The sequence below is a fragment of the Drosophila bipectinata genome, chromosome 4 (assembly GCF_030179905.1).
Source record: "Drosophila bipectinata strain 14024-0381.07 chromosome 4, DbipHiC1v2, whole genome shotgun sequence".
In the NCBI taxonomy this organism is placed as follows: domain Eukaryota; kingdom Metazoa; phylum Arthropoda; class Insecta; order Diptera; family Drosophilidae; genus Drosophila; species Drosophila bipectinata.
Window position 1 is genome coordinate 16,547,378 of NC_091740.1, and position 24,823 is coordinate 16,572,200.

Sequence of the window (24,823 nt, forward strand, 5' to 3'; positions counted from 1 at the left end):
TTCTATCTGGAGACTCCAATGTCTCCCCTTGCCCAAGTTTAGCAAATCTAAATTCCATTACTTGTACAGACATCTCTCACAAGCTGACAGCCTTCCAAACCTTTTTCCGAAACTTTTGACAAAAATGATCTAATTAAAGAAATACTTTTCGATTGGTACACCACCATTGGGTTTCAAAGGCAAATATAAAATTTCGAATTCATCAGCTATATATAGTGTCTGCACACGCTCGCTAAAGCTTGCTTCGTCACCCGCAGATTGCCGTCCAAAGTGATAATCTTAAATGTTCCACTCCTTCTTAAGCGAAAAGTCGTGTTTTTTTGTGCGCGTTTCATACTTGAAAAACTTCAGATTTTACTTAAATCGTATCGCTTCGGGTGTGCTGTGGTACATTTGGAGGCAAATTAATATTTCGTTTAATTTTAATTTCAAGCAATTCCGCTTTGCTTCTTCCTTTTTTTTTCTTTCGTGTGCAATAGAGTTCTGATCTCTATTTCTGCAATTTTCCTTCGCACTCTTTAAACCTCCCGCTTCGGCTCCTATTTAGCACAGTGGTTCAAGGTATAGTGTTTTTTAACTTTTTATAAATTATTTTTATGTTCAATGAAGTCATAAAGTCCTACCATCCATTGCTGGCCATTGCTGGAAACCCATTGCTGGGTTCACTGCCATAGGATGCTATTTTCCGTAGGTCTGGTTTACATTATTGTTGTGATAATGGACGTGCTATGCAACATGAAATGAGGTCATGAGACAGACTAAGTATGGATTTAAAGAGCTGATCACTGGTTTTTGTAAAATCAATGACCAGCTCTGTGCGCTTGACATTCAGTTTAGTGGCATACTAAATGAGCTGCTTCCGCAAAGCTAATATTCACAAACTTAAAAGCCTTATCGATACATTTGATTGGTCCTATATAATGGCATGCACCGATGTATATGTCACCTAAGAAAAATTGTACCGTACTTTAAATACATTTCTTGACTCATGTGTGCCATGGAAATATCCGTCCGTTTCAACAAATCCTCCTTGGTTTACAAGGTGCCTCACGAACTTAAAAAATACTAAAAACAGGATTAATAAAAATAAACCTGCAGTGGTGTAGATTTTTCAAGATATTGACTAAATCAGTCAAATTTTACTGTGAATAACGCTGAATGTTACAATAATTATATTCGCCGCTGCCGGATACAATTTACTCAGGATCCGAAGCAGTCTTATAAATTTGTAAACACTAAGCGTAAACATGTATCTTTTCCGCCCCTGCTTATGTTTGAAAATTCATCTGCGACCCAGGCTGTGTGAAAAAACAGTCGCTTATACGGACTTTAGTAAAACATTTTATTCAGTCAATCACTCACTCCTGTTGAGTAAACTGAATCTTTTGGGATCTCCTACAGTCCTCCTAATGTGGATCTTCAGCCACTTTATCCGTGCTACATGTGGAGTCCGTGCTACTCAATGAAGTCATCTTGGCCCGTTACAGCTTACTGTTTTTATTAATGATTTTTTCCCTGCGTACACAAACTAAATAGCACTTATGTATACCTCTTCAATAAAAATCCGCTCAATGCTAAATGTCCGATCTGGAAAATTTTCAAAAATGGTGTTTACCGAATGATTAAATACTTAAGAGGGGCGTATGGGAAAAAGGGCCAAACAAAAGCGTTTTTAAAGATTTTTATTGGAGAAAACTACAGAATATTTTTTAAATACTTTTATTATCATATTATTAAGTAACATTTCAAAGATGTTTTCGAATTTCTAGACAACAAAATGTCGAAAATCAACGAAGTTGCAGCCACTTGAAGTAGTGTCATAGGATAACTCCAGGGGTTAAGTTTTAGTTGGATTTTTATTGGGAAGGAGCAGCTGAGGTGCCGCTCCAACGATCAAAACGTCTTTATTCTTTTACAATATTTCTTAAGTCTCTCGTAGCAGCGCTGCTCGCAGGCGGCGGCAGAGAGACGGCTTTGTACTTATATATAAAGGAATATAATAATATACGTTGTTATGCGCTCTCAAGTGGAGGCGCGAGGGGGTATGCATATGCTGACCGTTTGTTACGATTATGCTGACACTAGCACTTTCTGTGTGCGGGCTAAGCCATAACGATCGGTTCATATTTCGGCCACTTAGGGTTTATGACCGGGACTTTGGATTATGTAAACACTGCAACAAAGTGTTACAGTGCGCACCCTTTAAGTACTCCCTTCGGTACAGTGGGTATTCAATATATGTGCATACTACATCTCCCTCCTTTTGAAAAATAACGTATATAATGAAGTTATTTTCATAATAAAAATTTCTAATTAATACATCTTTTTTTTTTTTAAATTATTTGTTTTGTTTTATGTGGTTAGAATCATAGAAAATAAAATTATTAAAAGAATATGTGTATTTATTTATCTATGTATGTGTGTCTTTGTATGGCCATACTAAGTGCAATTTATAAAATAAAGATTTTTAATCTATCCTTATGAACTGTTTGTTTTTTATGTTTATTATTTGTTATTACTATGTTATCTCTATCTCCTATTTCCGTTACTATATACGGACCTGTATATTTAGGATCTAACTTATGACCTGTCTCGTTTTTTAATAAAACTTTGTCACCTACTAATATATCTATATCCCTTACTTTATGATCGTATAGTAGTTTATTTCTATTCTTATTTGCTTCTAACATAACTCTAGCTCTTTTATTGGCTACTTCTAATCTATACTTACTTTCCTTAGCATAGTCATCTATATTATATAGTGCTTCTACACTATCTATGCTATTAAAATGTTTTGGCAAATTACTTGTTTTACCGAATACTAGCTCATATGGACAATATGTATGTGCCATAGAGGCAGTCGTGTTGAAACAAAAGACAAAATATTGAAGCCATACGTCCCAATCAGTTGTATCAACCGATATGTAAGATCGTATGTATTCATTGAAAGTTCTATGACTTCTTTCTATGGTTCCAACTGTCTGGTGGTGGTGTGCTGTGGATGTAATATTTTCAATATTTAAATATTTGCACAATTCGTCTATAATTGAATTCTTATATTCTGTTCCCATGTCCGTAATGAACGTCTTCATTGGACCGTACTTCAGGATAAAAGATTCAAATATTGCTTTAGCGACAGTATTGGCATTTTTATTCGGAAGAGGTATGGCAACTAAATACTTAGTTAAATCACATATTAAAGTGACTGCATTCTCATTGCCATTTTCTGATTTTGGCAGTGGACCAATAGTGTCCACTATCACTCTGTCGAAAGCATTTATTGGTGTGTCTGTAATTGTTAAAGGGGTCTTTGTGTGTTTAGTTATTTTTGATTTCTGGCATTTTTGACATTTTCTTACGTACTCAGTTATATCTTTAGACATGCTTTTCCAGTAATAGTGTCTTTTTACTTTGGCCAAAGTTTTTGATATGCCAGTATGACCTCCTTGAATTGGATCATCATGAAATGTAGACAAAATTGCTTCTTTTTCTTTTAAATTTGTTATTTGGGTCACCGGGTTGAGTAGCGCTACTCTTAATGTTTTCAATATTTTATTGCCCATTAATTTAAATTTATCTATTGAAGTATATTCAAAGATATTTTCCCAAGGTGCCACTTTGAGTTGGCTGATTTTATGTATACCGGCTTGCATTTCAAGCCTTTGGAAAAATTGATCTAAATCAATAACTCCATTGGTATATAAATCGCTAACATCATATCTTACAGTAATTTTTCTGCCTTGTTTAAATAAACATAACATATTTTTTATCTGCAAGGTCACTACTTTACGTACTTCATCATTGTTTATGACGTCGTATACGTTGGGCTTAGAAGCTTTATTTAAAGATTGCCTTGGCAATTCTTGTTCTTGATTTTCCGCGCGGAATTTTTGTCTACTTTGATATCTAGTAGTGACTTTTAATACATTTCTAGTTATATTTTGTAAATCTTTGATGGTTATTCTTGATAACGCATCAGCTACATGATTGTCTTTTCCCTTTAAATATTCGACTGTAAAGTCGCATTCTTCTAGTTCAAGCCTCATACGTGTCAGTTTAGAACTGGGGTTGGTCATTGAGAAAAGGTATATTAAAGGTCTATGGTCTGTTCTCATTAAGAAATGTGTTCATTATATATATGGTCTAAAATATAATATCGCCCAGTGAATTGCAGCTAATTTCTGCTCAGTAGTACACTTGTTACTTTCACCTTTTGTAAATGCTCTTGATGCGTATGCAATGGGAAGTTGGAGACCATTATGATTTTGAGTTAAAACCGCTCCACATGCTTGCTTACTTGGGTATTGTAGCAAGGTAGGTTCCATAAGTTTTGTTTTTAAGTATTGGAATGCATTTTCACACTCATCCGTCCATTTAAAAGGAACATTCTTTTTACATAATCTTGTTATGTGCCGTGAATAATCGGCGACATTTTTTATAAAGCGTCTATAATAGTTACAGAATGCTACAAAACGTCTAGCACTGTCCGCGTCGTGCGGAACTGGGTAGTTCATAATGACATCGTATTTCTTGTCATCTGGAAGTATTCCTTTATCAGTGCATTTATGACCTAGAAAAGTCACTTCATGCATAAAAAATGAACATTTTTCTGGATGTAGCTTTAGGTTGAATTTCCTACATTTCTCAAAAACATCTGTTAAGTTTTTAAGCATATGTTTTTCGGAACAACCGATTACTATTAAGTCATCCATATAAAGAAACGTTTGAGAAGGTTCTAGACCAGAGAACGCAATAGTCATCATTCTCTGAAACGAATTAGGAGCTATTTTTAATTCGAAGGGTAATCGCGTGAAGCGATATGAGCCGTTGCTCGTTGAAAAATACGTTATATCTCTTGAACCTTTTTCTAGTTCAATTTGATGGAATCCTGACATTAAGTCAAGACATGAAAAGTATTTTGCTCGACCTAGTTGATCTAAAATCAAATCATCCTAATGACCTAAAATCATCAATTCTAGGTAATGGGAATTTATCAGATAGTAATTTTTTATTAATCTGGCGGTAGTCAATAACTAATCGCCATTTCTTTACATTTGATCCGGGGGATGATTTCTTAGGAACAAGTAACAATGGGCTATTATATTCGGATACTGACGGTTCGACAATCCCGTCTGAGATTAATTTTTCTACTTGCTTTTGTATTTCGTTCACCTGACTATGTGGGCTTCGATAGTTCTTTATATAAACTGGTTCATCATCTTTTAATCTCAGTTTCTGTTTGTAAAAATTATTTGTGGTTATTGATTCGGTTTCCAATCCGAATATATCGCTATACTGGGTGCATAGGCTAGTAAGCTGAGACTTGAACTGTGGAGGGAAGTTTTTTGATAGTTGTGATAGTACGGATTTTTTTCTATTGTCTGAATTTGTGTTGACTACATCGTAGTTCAAAAGTGATTCATATGTTAGGTTATCTGTACTGACTACTTGGTCGGTATTTGTTGTGTTTAATAGTCTTATGAAGGCATTATTGGATGTTGCTATGGTATTTGCAACGTAAATACCATGTTCAATTTCCTGATTTGGAATTAATACACTGTCTGCTTTTGAATTAAGTTCAATTTTCCGAATAACTTGGGATCTTGCTGGCAGAAGTATTGAATTATTGCCAGAACTTTGAGCTATTGGTACTTTAATTGGGAATTTTAAATTATTGAGTCTAATTATAAGCCAATCTTCAGATGGCTTGAAGTCTAATTGACAGTTGTATTTTTTGATAAAGTCGATGCCTATTATTCCATCGCATGGAATTAGGAAATGTGAATTTAAGATATGAAAATCGTGTGGAATTATGTAATTGGTGGTCTGTATCTCTATAGAAACTAAACCTTGGGATTTTATTATTTCTTGACTTATGCCTTTTATGTCTATGATGTAATCATTTTGGATGTTTTGGATATTATCCGAAGTTTCTTTTAGAATGAAAATGTCTGCACCTGTGTCTATTAAAAATATAAGTTCTTTCCCAGTAGCTACATTAAAAAATGAAACGAATATATTTTGGCTGAGATTAATAGTCTCACTTCATTTATTGTTGAATATTTAAAGGGTTTGGGAGTTTTCCTAAGTGTTTTGGTTATTATTTTGTGTCAATCTTACATTTCCTTGGTTATTGCTATTGTGGCCTCGGTTTGAGTTACCACTGCCTTTAAAGTTTCCTCTATATGGGCCTCGCCCTCTATTGTTATTTTGATAATTGTTGTTATAATTATCGTTGTTGTAGTTATTGTGATTGTAGTTATTGTGATTACCACGAAAACTACCTCTATAACTGCCACGTCCGCGATGAGCCGCGCTATGGATACTGAATGTTCCAGCTTGCATGATAAGTTTTACCTTATCGATTGTGCAGTTTTTAGTCATTGCTTTGACTGCATGCTGCATGGAATAATTCCTGGCTAGCTCTAAAGATAAACCATCTGATATATATGCACCTTCTAAGGCATTCGTCATCTGCTCAATTTCTTGTGTGTTTTGGTTAGCAGTTTTATTGCGCTGCTGTAGATTCATCAGCTTCGCTGATAATACCTCAACAGTTTCGCCTTTGACGTTGCTTCTTAGTCTAACAATCACCTCAGTAATTGTTGTTTCATTACCGATTAGATTCCTGGCGACACCTTTTAGCTTTGTTTTAATAATGGAAATAGCTAATTCTTCGTGCTCACCTTTTATTGATTGTATTATTTGTAAAGCATCAATGAAACTTGTTAAATTTTCAGCCTTACCATCAAAAACTGGTATAAGCTTAGATGCTGTGTTAATAAAATCAATATTTGATTGTGCCATTGTGATGGATTTATATATTTTGTATTCTATGACACTCGAAGTATCTGAATCTGTAGAGTTATCCAGATCAGTGTATACCGCCGGAATAGTAAGATTATTTAAATCTTCATCTTCTATTTTGGGGTTTACTTTGGGAAGCTCTTCTGACTCTTTCGTTTCTGTTGATTCCGAGTCAGGTGCAGTGTCAACTGCTATTGGAGTGTTTAGAACGGTTGGTAATGATATTTCTAAACTGAACTTTTGTTTAATAAATATTAAATTAGATCGTAGTCGTATCAAAATTTTCGATACCTGTGACCAATGATCTTGGTTTAATCTTTCCCTATGATCATGTATTAGCATACGCGCTTCATTAAAGCACTCTACTAATATTTCAACGTGCTTCCTAACCGTATTCTTTTGAATGGGTCTATTCTGAGTTAGAGACTTGTACGACCTGTCAAAATTATTTTTAATTATAGATAACTCCTCGTACAATTTGTTCCAATTCATGCCTTTAGTTTAGCCATACTTTTGTAAAGAGAATTACGTAATATATTTTAATTTTTATTTTCTGTTATTTCATTTTCTTAGATTTTAGGTGTTTACATTTGTGTATAATAATTTTGTTTTTTTTCGGGGTTTTTTATTTAGATTTTGCCAGGTCATTTGCTTGACTCTGGAATTTTTTCTTTAAACATTTTTTGTGTAATTTATATAATTTTAGCAAAACGCTAAAACATTATAATGACGATTATCATTAACAATATTTTAATTGTTTGAAGATCGATTTTTCCGGGTTCAATTTTATTAACGACATTTGCCGTGGAATCTACAACTTTCGTGTCTACTAAACCCATTTTAGATATTGTATATGTTTTTGTTTTTCCAATTTCTATTATATTTTTCTCTGAGTCATATTTTGTAATGTTAATTAATTTTTCTGGGAAGTAATAGTCAGAATCATTTATTTGATCTGTTTTACTTATGCTATTACTTCTCATTAAAAAGGTATTAAAATGTTTCATAAATTTTAGGAATTTATGCTTTTTTTGAATTTATTTATTTTTTTTTTCTTCATTAGAAAAGAATTAAAATTTTACATAAATTTTAGGAATTTATGGTATTTTTCCCTTTAAATAAAAAAAAATTTTTTTTTTTTAAATCTGAGTTTTTATCTAACATTTTTTCCTACCTATTTTTTGTACAGCTATACGTGCCATACTTTGAAATTGGGCAAAAGAGGTTCCGCTCAATTTTTCAAAACATTATATTACATAAAAAAAATATGCATCACAGTGCAATCAAAAAAATTAGGCAACGCAGTGCATGGGTTAAAAAAAATGTTTCTCCTCAGTTGATTTCCCTTTTTTTTCCCACGTCAGCTGGTCGTTGCCGGTTTGGCTACCCTGACGTTCCCTCGGTGGCGCAGGAGGTGGCGTATTCCCGCACTCTGTTTGCTGCTGCTGCTGTCCGGGGCCTTTTGGACTCAGGCGTTACCGGTGCCGGTCCTCGCACAGGTGTGATTGCAGTTGGGGCTGTCCAGTGGTCCAGGGCAATCCTTCGGGTACGTCTTTTTTAGTTTCGGTAATGGCTTTGGTGGTGGAGGTTTTGTTATTATTTTTTCATTAATTTTCTTTATCGGTACTGAGTAAGTGGTGGCAATTTTTGGGCTTTTATTCTTGTTGCTTATTAATTTTTCTTTCAGAAAATCTAGTTCTGTTTGAAGTTTTTGGGCCGTAGCCCACGCGGGAGGTGGAGTGTTTACGTAGAGTAGCCACTTTAGGTGTGCTACTCTTTTTTTTATTTTTTTCGCAACTCCTCCGCGATTGCGTATTGCTTTCACTCTACTCACTCAGATTTCTTTTTTGTCAATTTATTTTGCATTTTTCAGTTTATCCAGTTTTTTTTTGATTATGTGTATCCTCCTGGGTATATCCTTGTTGGTATATCCTTTTAATCCTTAGATTTCCTTCGATGTCCTTCCATCGCTGTCACGGTCGCCATTTCATAGGATAACTCCAGGGGATTAGTTTTAGTTGGATTTTTATTTAGAAGGAGCAGCTGAGGTGCCGCTCCAACGATCAAAGTGTCTCTGTTCTTTTACAATATTTCTTAAGTCTAAGTAAGGCTAAGTCTCGTAGCAGCGCTGCTCGCAGGCGGCGGCAGAGAGACGGCTATGTACTTATATATAAAGGAATATAATAATATACGTTGTTATGCGCTCTCAAGTGGAGGCGCGAGGGGGTATGCATATGCTGACCGTTTGTTACGATTATGCTGACACTAGCACTTTCTGTGTGCGAGCTAAGCCATAACGATCGGTTCATATTTCGGCCACTTAGGGTTTACGACCGGGACTTTGGATTATGTAAACACTGCAACAAAGTGTAACAGTGCGCACCCTTTAAGGACTCTCGGTACAGTGGGTATTCAATATATGTGCATACTACAGTAGGCGTTCAACGGAATTCCGCACATTGCGGTGTCCCGTATATAATATCGTAGAATCATCTGAAACTCATGAAATATAAAAAAATTAGTACTTTAGAAGCCAGCCAACGTTGCCCTTTTAAAAGAAAAATTTTTTTTTCATTTTTTCAACGGCCGGTGAATGTAAAAGTACGTTTTTAGCCCTAAAAATGCTCCATTTTGGGGCTGTAAAATCGAATAGAAGCAAAAAATAAGTAAATATGAAACAAATAAGTAAAAATGTTGGCTGCGAGTCAATTCTATGTTGCACAAGTGTGCAAAATTTCAATATGATCGGTGCATAACTCGGTGTTTGACGTCATATCTGAAAAAAATCATTATCATCATTAATTATTAGTAAATAATTAATCGTCGTCTTCAAATAAACTCAAGTTGTCAATCGCATTATCTAAGTTTGTTGAGTTTAGGCGAACAAGGAGTATATTTTCTTATGTTCCGTGGCTTAAACGATTTCTGTTGTCCGACAGCACCAGTTTTAATGAAGAAAATGCCTGCTCTATTGTTACCTACAAATATTTGGAAATTTAAAATTTGGTTCGCATTAAGTAATAGTTCTTACTTTAGTTGCCGGTATGGCAAAACATATTTCTGGCTATGAGAAAACCAGTTAACTCCATTTGGCAATGGAGTGGTGCCTATGCGAACCAGTTCGTCTACTATGCAGTTGCCTGTTATATTTCTTTGAGCTGGGCCCAAGTGAGGCTAGTGTCATACAAAAATAAAAAATTAAAAAAAGAAGTCTTTTAACACTAAAAAAATACCAGAAAAGAAAGAAAGCTAGAGGTGAGAATGGATACAGGACCATAAGGACAACGACAAGGAAACGATAAAAGACCAACGACATGCGACAACAGAGCGGGAAGTTTGCATTGCATGTCATCTCGTGAAGAGATGATCTACAGGCTGAGACTGTTTTTGAGTTGCTTGAGATCGATCCGGACCTGAAGTTTGCGCGTTTCATTCTTTCCTTTTGGAAATGATGGTGCTAAAGAGGGGTTTTCTGTGGTTTCTAGGAGTACTGTAGTCTGTGCTAATAGGGACTAGTGGTTCGTTTTGTGGAAGTCTGCAATTTCCGGTGTGGTTGGGTTTTCACTTAAGTGTTTCTCCTAGTGTAATTGCCGTCATTTTCGTTGTTGTTGCCGCTCAATCTTTATTTAAGCCCTATTGCTTTTTTGCAGATGAAGAGAACAGTCACTGCCTTCAGTCCTTCACCCCAATTTACGTTGAATGTCAGCCACTGTTTATTAAGTATTGGAGGGTTGAGGGAAGGAATTTCTGCTGAAGAGAACTAGCTTGCGCCTTTACCCCAGGCCGTTGCTACTTGTTCAGTTGACTAGGGTTTGCATTTTTGTGCTCATAAGGTCACAGAGTGACGGAGAATAATTTCCTGTAAATGTAATTCCCACGTCGTCCGCGTACGCCACTAATTTGCAGACCACTCTTTCATCTTGCATAGAATTGAATTGACCCCAATGTTCCATAGAAGAGGGGAGAGGACTCCTCCTTGCGGGGTTCCTCGACAGACGGACCTTGAAAAAATTAATGAGCGCGCTTGTGCTTATTAGCAATTGATCAATTAGTCCCACCAAGTGTCCATCTACCCCCTTTTGACGTTGTTAGCCCCTTTTAAATCTAAAAAGGCATCCAGGGCGTGTTCCTTGTGGAAGAGTGATTTTCAATCTAAGAGTCAAGCGCATAAAGGGCAGTTTCTGTGTATGTCCCTTTTCTGTATGCGTGTTTTGCTTTGGATATGAAGGTACTATGAAAGCATCTTAAGTGGAGGCCTATGACACATTCAAGGGTCTAAAGCAAAAAGGCTGATAGACTGATTGGTCTGAAAAAGTGGTAGGCAGGGTCCTATTCCAGGGGCATAGGAAATTTCCGGATCCGAGCTTTGCCGCTCACACACTATGAGTGCCGACCACTGGTTTCAAATCTTTTTGGGTCGTATAAGATGGTACAATACATTACTTGAGCCACGTTTGTAGCAGTTTTCCCAGAGAGAGTGATCTTTTGAAAATACTCGACAGTCAGTTCATGCTGATTTCGTGCGCATGTTAGATTTGCGGGGGTAAATTTTTGTCGTTACCAGCCGATTTGTAAGGCTTGAAGCTGTGAATTGCCCAGGGAAGTTCCAGCTTTCTATCTTTAAAAACACAAAAGTTGGGTCATTTCCTATCGTTCAGATATATGACAGCTATAGGATATAGTCGGCCGATTCTTATGAAATTTAATAGGTTGGATCAACTGACGCTAGGAAGCGCTAGGATATTCGTATAGGTCGTATTATTTTGCTAATCATAGCACTCTTGCAAAATCCGAAACTCTAAAAAACTTGCGGTCCCTAATATATGCACATGGGTATGTGCATTAGCTTTAAGCATTCTTACGGAATGCTAAGAGATGCGCTACCATACAAATTGGTTGGATATACTTGTTCTCGATGGCAACCAACTATTTTTTAAATACTCTGGGCCTCGACTATTAAGATTATTCGACCATCAATTAATCAATTAATTATTTTATCGCTTTTTGCGAGAAGTTTAATTAATTCTTAGTAAAGACCGAGCTAGAGTGGAAGTTTCAGGTCTTAAATGAAACTTGGAATGCCTTTATTGTTCTTAAGGCTTCACCAGAGAGGTAATAAATAAAATTTTTCAATAACAGGAATTTTTACGTCCTTGTCTACTATTGTTCGAAGAGACTTATAAACTTGCCTCAAACAGGATAGATAGCAATTTGAAAAAATTCTGGGTGTTGGTAGAAGCACCAACATCTAAAAAGCTTTTGTCATCTGAACAAGAGTTATGTTAGGAGCACTATCAGAAGAACTCTGTTCTACTGACTTAAGTTCGATTTGAAATCAGACTTCCATTTAAATCGGATCCAAGCGTTTTGGGAAACTCTTTCGAGGTAGCTAAACGCCGTTTTTTGTCGATCGAGAAAAGATTATCTCGGGACTCGAAATAAAAAAAATGTTTTTGGAATTTATGGAAGAATGGGAATCCTTAGGCCATATGTCCTCTACAAGAAATTATGTTCTTGCTACTCCACACTACGTTATACCCCATCAGTGTGTCTTTCGGCCTCAAAGCACATCGACCATACTGATGTCATTTTTGATGGTGGGTCAACGATTTATTGATGGTGGGTCCTGCAGTTCAGGAGAAGCTAAATTCAACACTTCTTCGGGTTTCGCTCTGTCACCCGACATAAAAAATATGTATCGCCAAGATATGGTAAATTAAGCCGATAGGCGATACCAGTTAATAATGTGGAGGAAAAACTATCAGAGTCCTTGACACTGTGCAAGCTAAACACCGTTACATATGGTATGGCGTCTGCCCCATTCCTGGCCATAAGGTTTTTGAAGAGATTGAGTGAATCCGTGAAAAATAAATTCCTATGGAGCCTGCGTCTATATTCGTTGCGAATCTGCAGAAGGTATTACAATTTCATTCCTGACGGCAAAGTTCAAAGTAGCGCCGCTCAAGACAAAGATGCTCCCCCGTCTTGAGTTATGTGCCGCTCACTTTCTCGCAGATCTCTGTCGCAAGATAAAGCCTCTAATAAAAGTTCCGATCGAACGAAGTGTATTTTGGTCGGATTCAGAAGTAACTCTACATCGGATTCGTTCCCATCCATCGTCGTTGTCAACGTTCGTATCGAATAGAGTAGCTGAAATTCAAGAGTGGTTGAATGATAGCACATGACGGCATGTACCAACTAAACAGAACCTGACAGATAAAGTGTCCAGAGGAGGAGACGTAAAGAAGACTGTAGAATCGATCTGGTTTACAGGTCTATCATTTTTAAAGGAACCGGAAGATAAGTGGCCGACGAGCCCTCGGTTTAATCTGTCACCAGAACTTCTTCAGATGGAAGAACTGCTGCCAACTGCTGCGAGTGTTCGTTTATATTTTCTGCTTTATAAGGATATCGAAGAGATTAGTAGTTAATTCTGATATTGTTCCTTCACCTGTCAAATATAAGCCTTTAAGAAAACCGTCGAACTAGTCCAAGAGCACGAGTATCAAGAAGAAATAGAAAAGATCCGAAAAAATTTAATTGTTGGCCCTAGTCTACAAAAGCTACGCTGCTTTAAATGCAAGCCACGTCTGATGACTCAAATAATGGTAGATTTACCCTTAGAAAGAATTCGTGCTCTCCGCCTAGTCTCCATATGTGCTGTTGATTTTTGTTACCCTATTGATAAGACATTGAAAAGTCGTGGTAGGCCACCCTATAAGTCCTACATTGCTTTATTTGTTTTTTTCGTCTAAGGCAGCACAATTAGAAGTAGTTTCCGACCTTTACACTGATTCCTTTTGATTGGCTATTCAAAGGTTCGTTGGGCGACGTACTTCGTCGGAGCGAGTCGCCACTTCGCGGAGCTTCGACGGAGAATAGGGGACGAGGTCGACGCGGCCACTCAATACGCATCAAGAAACGGATGCGTATTTGCGTTCATACCGCCGCAGACTCCGCACATGGGCGGACTATAGGAGGCAGGTGTGAAGTCTGCCAGCCACCTACTATGAGCGGTAGGCAATACGAAGCTGACCGCAGAGAAGAAGGAGCTGACCGCAGACCGTTCTCGTCGAAGGCCGTCGAGCCCGTCCTGGACTCAAGACCCAAGCGACGGCGCTTACTCCCGGGACCCGCTTGACATGCGGGCTGCACATCACCCCACCAGTATCGCGGACCCCGGACCAGCAAGGTCTTACGTGCTTGAATTTTTTTTAAATTAAATTTTGTATTGAATTTACATTTTGAATTTGTTAGTTATCTCTAGTTAATTAGCTCTAATCTATTATAAAGGCTTAAGATTTAGAAAATAAAGCGAATCATAACGTTGAAGAGGCAGCATAGTTCTTTTATTTCTCAATGATTAATAAGCCGCTACTTTTAATTTTTTTTTTGTTTGAGAAATAAAATAGTCTCGATCAACAAACACCTTTTCAGAATAGAAGCTTGTGGCCTTAAAAAATGTGTTTTATAATAAAATTCTAATAAGTATCTGCCAACTATACCCGATATTTGCAAAATATATCCGATTTTATCGGCTAGAGTATATCAACTTCGGTTCCACCCGAAGTTAGTTTGTCTCTCTTGCTTAATTCTTATTTTACTTTTAGGTGCGCAATATCGACAATACCGGATATTTGAGTTTTCTCCTCAAAATCGTCGCGTTCCAAACCAAAAATTGACTATACGAAGTGCACAAATCCACATACGTATAGAAAAGCCGCAAAATTATTGGCTTGCGAAAGTAAAACCCAATTTATATACAGACAATTTACTTTCAGGAAATACAAAATGGAGAAAAAAAAAGACACGCCATAAAATAAAAATTTGGATTTTTCAATTAGCAGAAGGGATAAATATCACTGAAAAGGTATTTAATAATGATAAAATAATTTCTTTTAAATAATCGTAATAATCAAAAACCATTTTAATTAAAGGGAATTGACCATTCTATTACATTCCGAGCTTCTTTTGAAGTTAACACAAAATTGTTAGGATGGAAAAAATTTGATTTAACAAAAACAATACGGGAGTGGTATACACAAAGTAAAAATGAAAAACTACGATTGCTTATTGATTGCACGGGCTGTGGTGACCGCTACTCAATACACTCATTTCAACCCGCGGATCTTAATAACACACGTTATTCTAATAGCAACCGACCATTTCTTGTTCTCCATACGGAATCTCTAAAGAAAAGACGAATTAGAAGGCGTGCAGTGGACTGTGGAGGCGCTTCAAATGGACAATGCTGTAAGGAGTCATTTTATGTATCTTTTAAAGCCCTTGGCTGGGATGATTGGATTATTGCCCCTAGGGGATACTTCGCAAACTATTGTAGAGGTGATTGCACAGGATCGTTTAGGACACCTGATACATTTCAAACATTCCACGCACACTTTATAGAGGAGTATAGAAAAATGGGACTGCTAAATGGAATGCGACCATGTTGTGCGCCAATCAAATTCTCTAGCATGTCCCTAATTTATTATGGAGATGATGGAATTATAAAACGAGACTTGCCTAAAATGGTCGTTGATGAGTGTGGTTGTCCTTAGCGTAAGTAAAAAAATATTGTTAATTTAGATCAATAATTTGATTACATTTTATTTTGCAGCTTCGGTACTTCTTCGTATTATAACATTTTTTCCGTCCGGTAAAAACTAAGCTTTGTATAGGTTTGGCAAGGATAATTGTACATACATTTATCCCGATTTCAATTCACCATAAGTGCTAAGCTGATGACAATATTAGTATGTGTACCAAACCAAAATATGAAAGTGCCTAAATAAAAATACTCTTTTAAAACTTCTTAAGTGTGTTGTAACTTCTTTAGTTAACTGAAATTAACTGATCCTAGAAGTCTTTAATACTTAATTTTTGTCACCCGTCAATATCCTGTCAAAAATTTCATACAAAAACATACCACAGCCACAAATACATAAACTCCTGAGTTTATGCAGAAAACATCCATCTTATCATATAGCACAACTGAAATAGTTTTCAGTCAGGAACCATTAAGGAACCTCAAACCTTTGTTTAAGCATCAAGATGGCTGGCTTGGACTCGGTCCTCTAAAATAGCAATGCAAAACCTTACACATTTGTCGTTAACACGACTGGAATTCAAAAAGATTAGCATCTGGCAGTCCACAAGTATAAAACCAACACCACAACTTTCTACCTAATTGTTAAATCAATATAAATATCCAAAAATTTACCGTTGCTTACCTTTTTTTTTTAGGTTTTTTTGTTTTTTAAACCACCATTACCGCTGAATTAAAAGCTGCGCTCTTTGCACTTTGCATTATCCCACCTAAAACCTTCTTTCAGAAGCCACAATTACCCCATAAAGTTGAGAGTTTCTAAAAAAAAAAAAAAAATGTAAAAATTTTATGAACTTTATAGAAACTTTGGAAAAATCAATAAGACCGAAATAAATTACCAATCTCCAAGCATAATCGGCAAAAAAAAAACAAGAAAGGAAAGCTATACCTTTCTTGATATATATTGATATACCCTTGCGGTTAAAACCGGATATATATCGCAAACATCGGATATAGTTGGCCGATCCTTATGAGAATATGATAATTTAATCCAATTTACTATAATACAAAATCTAAAAAAAGTCCTAAACTTCTTTCTTCAAAAATACCAAAGTTAATATTTCTACCAAAAACCATTTCCGATCGCTCAGTTATATGAGAGCTATTAGATATAGTCGACTGATCGTTATGAAATTTGGTAGGTCGGATAAACTGGCAAAAAATATAATCTGTACCTAGTTCCAGCTTACTATCTTCTAAAACACGAAAGTTGGGATATTTGCGAAAAATAGCGCTTATGTAAAATTTGAACTTTCTAACTCTAAAAACATTTAAGTTATACCATTTCCGATCAATAAGTTATATGGCAGCTATAGGATATAGTCGGCCGATTCCGGTAGTTCCGACTTATATACTGCGTGCAAGGGAAAGAAGGGTGTGTGCAAAGTTTCAAGCTTTAAAACTGAGAGACTATTGATAGCTTTAAAACTGAGAGACTAGTTTGCGTAGAAACAGACGGACCGACGGACAGACGGACATGCACATATCAACTCAGGAGGTGATCCTGATCAATAATATATATACTTTATAGGGTCAGAGATGTCTACTTCACTGCGTTGCACACTTTTGGACAAAATTATAATACCCACTGCAAGGGTATAAAAAGGTATGATAATATAAGCAAAAGGTAGATTCCTTACTTTATATTGGCCCTGCTTCTTCTTATCGCACAGGGTGTCGCACAGCTCGATTTCACACAGAACGAAATTATTACTGGGGTAGGCTCTCCTATCAGCGGTGTCGCACATGGTGGCATCCACGTTTCTACACAAAGAACCCATCTTGGCGCTGCTCCTCCTGTATCAGCAGTGCATCGACTTCTGGTGTCACACAGGCCCATCTATGGGTTGGCTTCCACATATGAAGTTCCAAAGGGTGAATCCGATTTTAATACTGTTGCGTACATGACTTGCAGCCAGCTATTAGATATGGCTTATGGATATTCCATTCTTGAAAATTTGTTAAGACTCCAAAAGCGGTTACAATTTCAATACGGCCAATCAGGTCTACTTATAAGAAGCCAGCTAGATAAAGTATCAAAAATATTGCCAATCTCAGATAATTGCCTGGACAATATTTTCCCAGGTTTGCAGCTAATATTAAAAATATTAACTAACTTAAAACTTAATTTTACCTAACTTAAAACTCAAACTTAAAAATATTTCAAACTTAAAAATAACAAGAAAGGAAAGCTAACTTCGGGCGGAGCCGAAGTTTATATACCCTTGCAGCTAAAACCGGATATATATCGCAAACATCGGATATAGTTGGCCGATCCTTATGAAATTTGGTAGGATGGATCAACTAACCAAAAATAGAGTCTGTACTAAATTCCAGCTTTCTATCTTCAAAAACACGAAAGTTGGGTCATTTCCGATCGTTCAGTTATATGACAGCTATAGGATATAGTCGGCCGATCCTAATGAAATTTGGTAGGTTGGATCAACTAACCAAAAATAGAGTCTGTACTAAATTCCAGCTTTCTATCTTCAAAAACACGAAAGTTGGGTCATTTCCGATCGTTCAGTTATATGGCAGCTATAGGATATAGTCGGCCGATCCTTATGAAATTTGGCATGTCGTATTATTTTGCCAAATATAGCTCTCATGTCAAATTTGAACTCTCTAACTCTAAAAACACCAAAGTTATACCATTTCCGATCAATCAGTTATATGACAGCTATAGGATATAGTCGGCCGATCCCGGCCGTTCCGACTTATATACTGCGTGCAAAGGAAAGAAGGGTGTGTGCAAAGTTTCAAGACGATAGCTTTAAAACTGAGAGACTAGTTTGCGTAGAAACAGACAGACGGACAGACGGACATGCTCATATCAACTCAGGAGGTGATCCTGATCAAGAATATATATACTTTATAGGGTCGGAGATGTCTCCTTCACTGCGTTGCACACTTTTGGACAAAATTATAATACCCTCTGCAAGGGTATAAAAATAATATAAAAACACAGAACATTTATAACCCTGTATTGCTAAGTGAATTTATTAGTAAGATCAAATCGCGATGAATGTATCATAACCCACCTTGTTAAGTATGTTGAGTAAGCCCTATGGAAGACTTCATAATAGGTCAAATCAAAAAGCGCTCATGAAATAGGTAAAGAAGAAATTAAAAAGGTTTAAACGTGAAATGTTTTCAACGTCAGTAGAGAAATTAGAGAAGTCCCTACTGTTACTGATAAAAACCCTGCCAACGAAAATTCAGATCGTGAAAATGCATTATAGACGAAGAATCCTACGGCACTTTAATAAATGAACATTTTGCAAAAAAAAAGCGTTTCAGCAAATCCTAAATACTTTACACTCTGTTGGATGGAAAATCACAAGGAAGGTTTTCCATCTACAAAATTTCGACTCAAGACTTATTACAGAAGAAATGCATCCAGCTAAAAAATTGTCCAATAAACGGTTAGGACAATATTAGGCCGAGAATACTAATTGGAATAGACAATGATGATTAGAGGTCGATACTATTAATTAAAAAATTGTGCTAGAGGGTACAAAAAGATTAGAAAAAAATACCAAAAAAAATACCACAAAAATACCAAAAACAAGAAAGGAAAGCTAACTTCGGGCGGAGCCGAAGTTTATATACCCTTGCAGTTAAAACCGGATATATATCGCAAACATCGGATATAGTTGGCCGATCCTTATGGGAATAGGAAAATATAATCCAATTTATTACAATACAAAATCTAAAAAAAGTCCCAAACTTCTATCTTCAAAAATACGAAAGTTGATATATCTACCAAGTACTATTTCCGATCGTTCAGTTATATGGCAGCTATAGGATATAGTCGGCCGATCCTAATGAAATTTGGTAGGTCGGATCAACTGACCAAATATATAATCTGTACCAAGATCCAGCTTTCTATCTTCAAAAACACGAGTTGGGTCAAAGATGGGTCATTTCCGATCGTTCAGTTATATGGCAGCTATAGGATATAGTCGGCCGATCCTTACGAAATTTGGCATGTCGTATTATTTTGCCAAAAATAGCGCTCGTGTAAAATTTGAACTCTCTAACTCTAAAAACACCAAAGTTATACCATTTCCGATCAATCAGTTATATGGCAGCTATAGGATATAGTCGGCCGATCCGGACCGTTCCGACTTATATACTGCGTGCAAAGAAAAGAAGGGTGTGTGCAAAGTTTCAAGACGATAGCTTTAAAACTGAGAGACTAGTTTGCGTAGAAACAGACAGACGGACAGACAGACAGACAGACGGACAGACGGACATGCTCATATCAACTCAGGAGGTGATCCTGATCAAGAATATATATACTTTATAGGGTCGGAGATGTCTCCTTCACTGCGTTGCACACTTTTGACCAAAATTATAATACCCTCTGCAAGGGTATAATGACTACGAGACGGCTCTATTATGGCGTAACTATAAACCTTCCAAAAAGTTATTACATGGCCCTAAGCTGACTCATATCCACAGAAAAGTAAATTCAAGCGTCCAATAAAGCCTTTTAGATAGAGGATATGCAATCAAGTTATCGGAAGAGCAAAGCAAGAAAGGCTCACCCCGAACTTGGTATCTCCCTCATTTTTGATTTAACAACATAAAAAAAATCCAAAAAAAAGCGGCTGGTTTTTGACACCGCAGCAAAGGTTAATGGAGTTTCGCTTAATAGTTTCTTATTCAAAGGACCAGACAAAAATCCGCCACTTCTAAAATTATTATTTCAGTTTCGTTTAGGTTAAGTAGCAGTGTGTACCGGTATAAAGGAAATGTTCTTTTACGTTAAAGTAAATACTACATGGATCAATAAGTGCCGAGACTAACCCTGAGATGACGCTCGTAATAAGCCAGCCAGGTCTTTCTAGAGTACTAACCTTTAAAATTTAAAATTTTAAAATTTTAATTTTAAATTTTAAGTGACTAAAATCGTTTTGTAGGTTTTTTTGTAAATGGAAAAAACCGAGTTCGGTGTTCTGATAAATCATTGTTTTTTTCATCGGTAAAAACACCGTGCAAGCAAAATAATGGGTTCAAAAATGATACCCGGACTCTTGTCCATCAAAAGCAACGATTTGTCGGTGGTCTTCCGAGCTTAGACGTGGGCGCACCGACACAAACGACGCGAAACGCTCGGGTAGACCTATGGAAGCTGTTACACCGGAAATGTGAGTGAAGTGACAAAAATTATAATGAAAGATCGTAAAGTAAAGCTCCGTGAGATTGCTGAGATGACACAGGTATTTTATGGAAGTGTATTCATTATTCATCATCAAGAATGGATCATGAAAAAAGTGTTTTCCATGTGGGTGCCGCGATTGCTTTCGATGGAACAAAAACAGCAACATGGTACTGAAAAATATTTTATATAAATATGGTATTGAAAAATTGGAAAAGCGTTTGAACGTTTGTGTCACACTAAAAGCTGATAAGGTTGATGAATAAAAAAAAAAATTGTTTAATAAAAAATGTTGTTAGCCTCGGGACTTATTGATCCCTGAGTTGATCCCGGACCCAGAAGATTTAAGGTTCCTATGGAGAGATTCTCACTGGAAAATTTAATTCTATAAAATTCAGGCATTGCACTAGATGCTCACCATGCTGGGCACAATACGTAAAAAACATCAATGCTATGAATGCTACACAGAATAAAAAGGCCATCTTAAAGGCCATCAAGCATAACCACTACGTTGATGATTTTTTCGCAATTTCTGAAAACGGACAGGAAGCGAAAAAAATAAACTCGAAGGTAAAGGAAGAAGCACATCAATCGGTGCTACTCACAAAACTTTTTATCGACAAATGTAAAACGAAAATTGCATGTATTTTTCGATACCAGCGAAGAAGCATTTATAGCTGTGGCTCATTGGCGAATTATACCTACTGACAACATAAAGGTAGCATTTGTAGCTGGCAAGCAGAATTCGTCCCTCTGAAACTCCTTTCGATCCAAGGTTGGAACTCCATGTCACAGTTTTAGATACTATCTTAAAAAACTCTATAATAGATAGTCAAAGTCAGATTTTTAAACAGTCTTAGCTTGGGTTTGCTCTAATCATCGTCAATATAAGCAATTTTATGCACACTAAAAATCTAAGATATTAAAGACTGTAAAGAAAAGTAATGGCTGTGGATAACGACATTACTGATTCAGCTGAAAAGGTACCAAGACGACAAAGACATGGCCAGAGGTACTTTTGCTTCATACGGCAAACGATGATCAAGATGAAAAGTGACAAATCGTCTCAGCTACGTCAGACGAACAGCTCAAGGATTTAGGACGCTTTTTCAAACGACTAGCATGGGTGTTAAGATTAATAAAAGGGAACAGTCAGTCAAAGCTCAAATGCAAAAGGGTGAATTATCCCTCCAGGAGCTAATAATGGCGATCGGAAATGTTCGCTGACGAGATAAACTCATTGAAAAGGAACTTTGGATATCTAAAAATATCCCGATATCCCGAAACCAATAAAAAAAAATTTGTGGCTGATAAAGATTAAAGCAGAATTAAACAAAATGAAAGAGGCTGCTTCTTCATCGATCGATCTATTTTTTTTTTCTCTAATCTTAAGCCTATCTTATCTATTGCGGCGACGCGGGCCGAATTCGCACAAGACGGCTGGTGATCCTCCGCATCCGTTTATTGATGCGTATTGTGTGACCGTGTCGACCTCGTTCTCGATTCTCCGACAGGGCTCCGCAAAGTGGCGATTCGCTCTAACGAAGTTCATTGCATTGTCGCATTGTACGATCTGCGAACATCCTCGGCGCCCAACAAACCTTTGAAAAGCCAACATAAAGGAAAAAAACAAATAAGGCAATGTAGGACTTAAAGGGTGGCCTACCACAAATTTTCAATGTCTTTTCAATAGGGTCACAAAAATCAACAGCACATATGGAGACTAGGCGGAGAGTTACTTCTGAATCCGACCAAAATACACTTTGTTCGATCGGAACTTTTATTAGAGGCTTTCTGTAGCACGAATTCTGTCTAAGGGTAAATCTCCCATTAATTGAGTCATGCATGTCCATACTATCTTACTGCCGACTTCTTGGGCATTTACGTACTGGGATTCATATGTACTGTGGCAACAGACTCACAAGTGCTCGTGAACCCACATGAAAATTCGACTTGTACAAGTATCGGACGTAGCTCTGAACAAATTGATATCGCTTTGTCAACAATACTGAAAACTTGGCATCGTACGATTTAGCATTTGCTAGTTGCCCCCGTCCAGTAACAACGAAAAGGTAACCCCAGCCTAGAGGATTCATGAAAAAACGGATTTAGCTTTTGTAGACTTGGGCAGACAAATAAACTTTTTCGGATCCTTTACATTTCTTCTTGATACTTGTACTCTTGGACTATCTCGGTAATATTTATTAGGGCTTTATTATATTCGGCAGGTGAAAAAACCATATCAGAATTCAATACCAATTTTTAGAATTCCTTATAAAGCGGAAAATATAAACAGCAGGAAAATTCATCTATCACTTTCAATAAATATGAGGTACAGACGATTGTGGTTCATCCGACCTCATTTTTTTTGCTTCTACAAGTTCTGCTGACAAATTACGCCACTTTTTTCCGGTTCCTTTAAAAACGATAATTTCTGAATTTGACCATAATACACTTCGTTCGATCGAAACTATATTAGAAGCTTTATCTTGCGGCAGAGATCTGCGAGAAAGTGAGCGGCACATAACTCAAGATGGGGGTTTGTCTTTGTCTTCAACAACGAATACGAATACCATCGAAACTTCAATACCTTCTGCAAATTCGCTCTCATCGATGCGTCAAAAAAGGTATGAATTCGAATGGGTGACCTCTAATTTCAACAATGCAATCTGTAGATTGTTCCCATCCCAATCTAGCTTATTTAACCAAAGTTCCAGCAATAGGATCTTTTGTTTGATGAGTACTTCCCTTGGCTCAATAAGCCAAGGGGGTCAAGCAGCTTCGATGTCACCGAGAGAATGTTCTGCTTAGTTGGATTTTGACCCACGACTGTATATCATATTTGGAATATCATCTTATTGGATTAACTGTGCTCTCGGATGCAGTAACTTCAGGCGAGTTTGAAAACTAATTGCTCGATTAAAGACCTGCGTTTTACAAAACCTGAGTTACTTCAGACTTAATTGTCTTTAGCGCCTCAATGCAAGCAGAACCCGTTGACATGTCGTCGACGTAAAAGTCGGACACAATAACTTCGGCAGCTCGAGGGAATGTATTTTTCACAGATTCACTCAATCTCTTCAAACGGAAACTCACTACCATTAAATGTTGTATCTTATGTGTATGTCTGTATATGTATATTTTTCTTAACCTGGGAATTAGCTTAACCAATTCGAAGCAAGTTGATACACGATTCCTTCCTACGGATCTGTAAGCGTTGACCAAGTTCTTCAGTAATGAAGTTCATTTGTGACCCAGAGTCAAGTAATGCTCGGGCCAATATGTGCTCGACATTTTTAGTTCTAACGCTTACGATCGACGTCGCTAACAAAACCCTTTCTAAGGATGACGCATGCAAAGCATGTAGAAGGGCCATCAAGATGTAGCGCTGGAGGAGGATGTTCATTTGGTGGGGGTAACGCCAAGTTATTTTCGGTCACAATAAATTGGTGTAGAAGTTTGTGGTGCGATCTTGCAATAAATTTGACACCTAGTCGATTTACTCTTCGCAACCGTGTGACCTTTTCGCAGACAATTTAAAGGATGATTTGAAAAACTCAAACCGTTGCATTACAGCAAGGCGAGCGAACGGACTACACTGGGCAAGACTATGGTCTTGTGCGTTGCAATAACTGCAAGCTTGTTTGTTGGAAGTGGAGCAAGCCAACGAACTCCTATTGTGCTGCTTTCCGAACCCAGTTTTCTCCTGGTTAAGCTTGCCAGTCTCTTCAGCGGACAAGTGCTGGTACCTACGATTTAATAGGTTTTAGAAGTCGGACCACAGTGGCAGTTTCTCATAATCCAGTGACTCTTCCCAATTTTTGTCTATTCATTGGATCTACTCTACTCAAAACTAAGTGAACGATCATTGAGTTTGCAATTTTAGTGTAATTTCCTTTGGATAATAATGACCCGTAAATCAATGAGACCTTTCAACGACGGCGCATATGGCTGTTGTTTATTTGATTCGCAAAGATGAGACATTCGTTATCGTAAATCTCTTTATCGCTACTAGCGATAGCTTTATCATAATTAGTCTCGGTGACGTGGAAAGCCTTGATAGTTTCTAAGGCTTCGCCAGAGAGGCAAGAAATTAAATGGTTATTAAATGATTAATTTCTCGATAACAGGAATGTTCTATTTGGTCTTTTTTTGTATTTCTTGACTAATGTCATGAAGAGACTCATAAAATTTTTAAACTTCGAATAGTTTTTATTGAATTTTGGCAATGCCAAACTGAGAAG

At 37.0% G+C, this 24,823-nt stretch overlaps 1 protein-coding gene across 4 annotated transcripts in view; it reads left to right on the top strand.

Annotated features, from left to right (window-relative positions):
• The window catches only part of Actbeta (inhibin subunit beta), a 204,898-nt gene extending 189,275 nt beyond the window's left edge, over positions 1–15,623 (top strand). For 3 of the 4 annotated variants that reach the window (XM_043213468.2, XM_070282365.1, XM_070282367.1), the window contains 3 exons: positions 14,418–14,677; positions 14,745–15,366; positions 15,425–15,623. In XM_043213468.2, the coding sequence (XP_043069403.1) occupies positions 14,418–14,677; positions 14,745–15,365 (881 nt within the window). In that variant the 3' untranslated portion in view covers position 15,366; positions 15,425–15,623. The remainder of the gene's footprint in view (positions 1–14,417; positions 14,678–14,744; positions 15,367–15,424) is intronic. The other variant, XM_070282366.1, reaches the window with a different exon arrangement.
• The last annotated feature ends 9,200 nt before the right edge of the window (positions 15,624–24,823 follow it).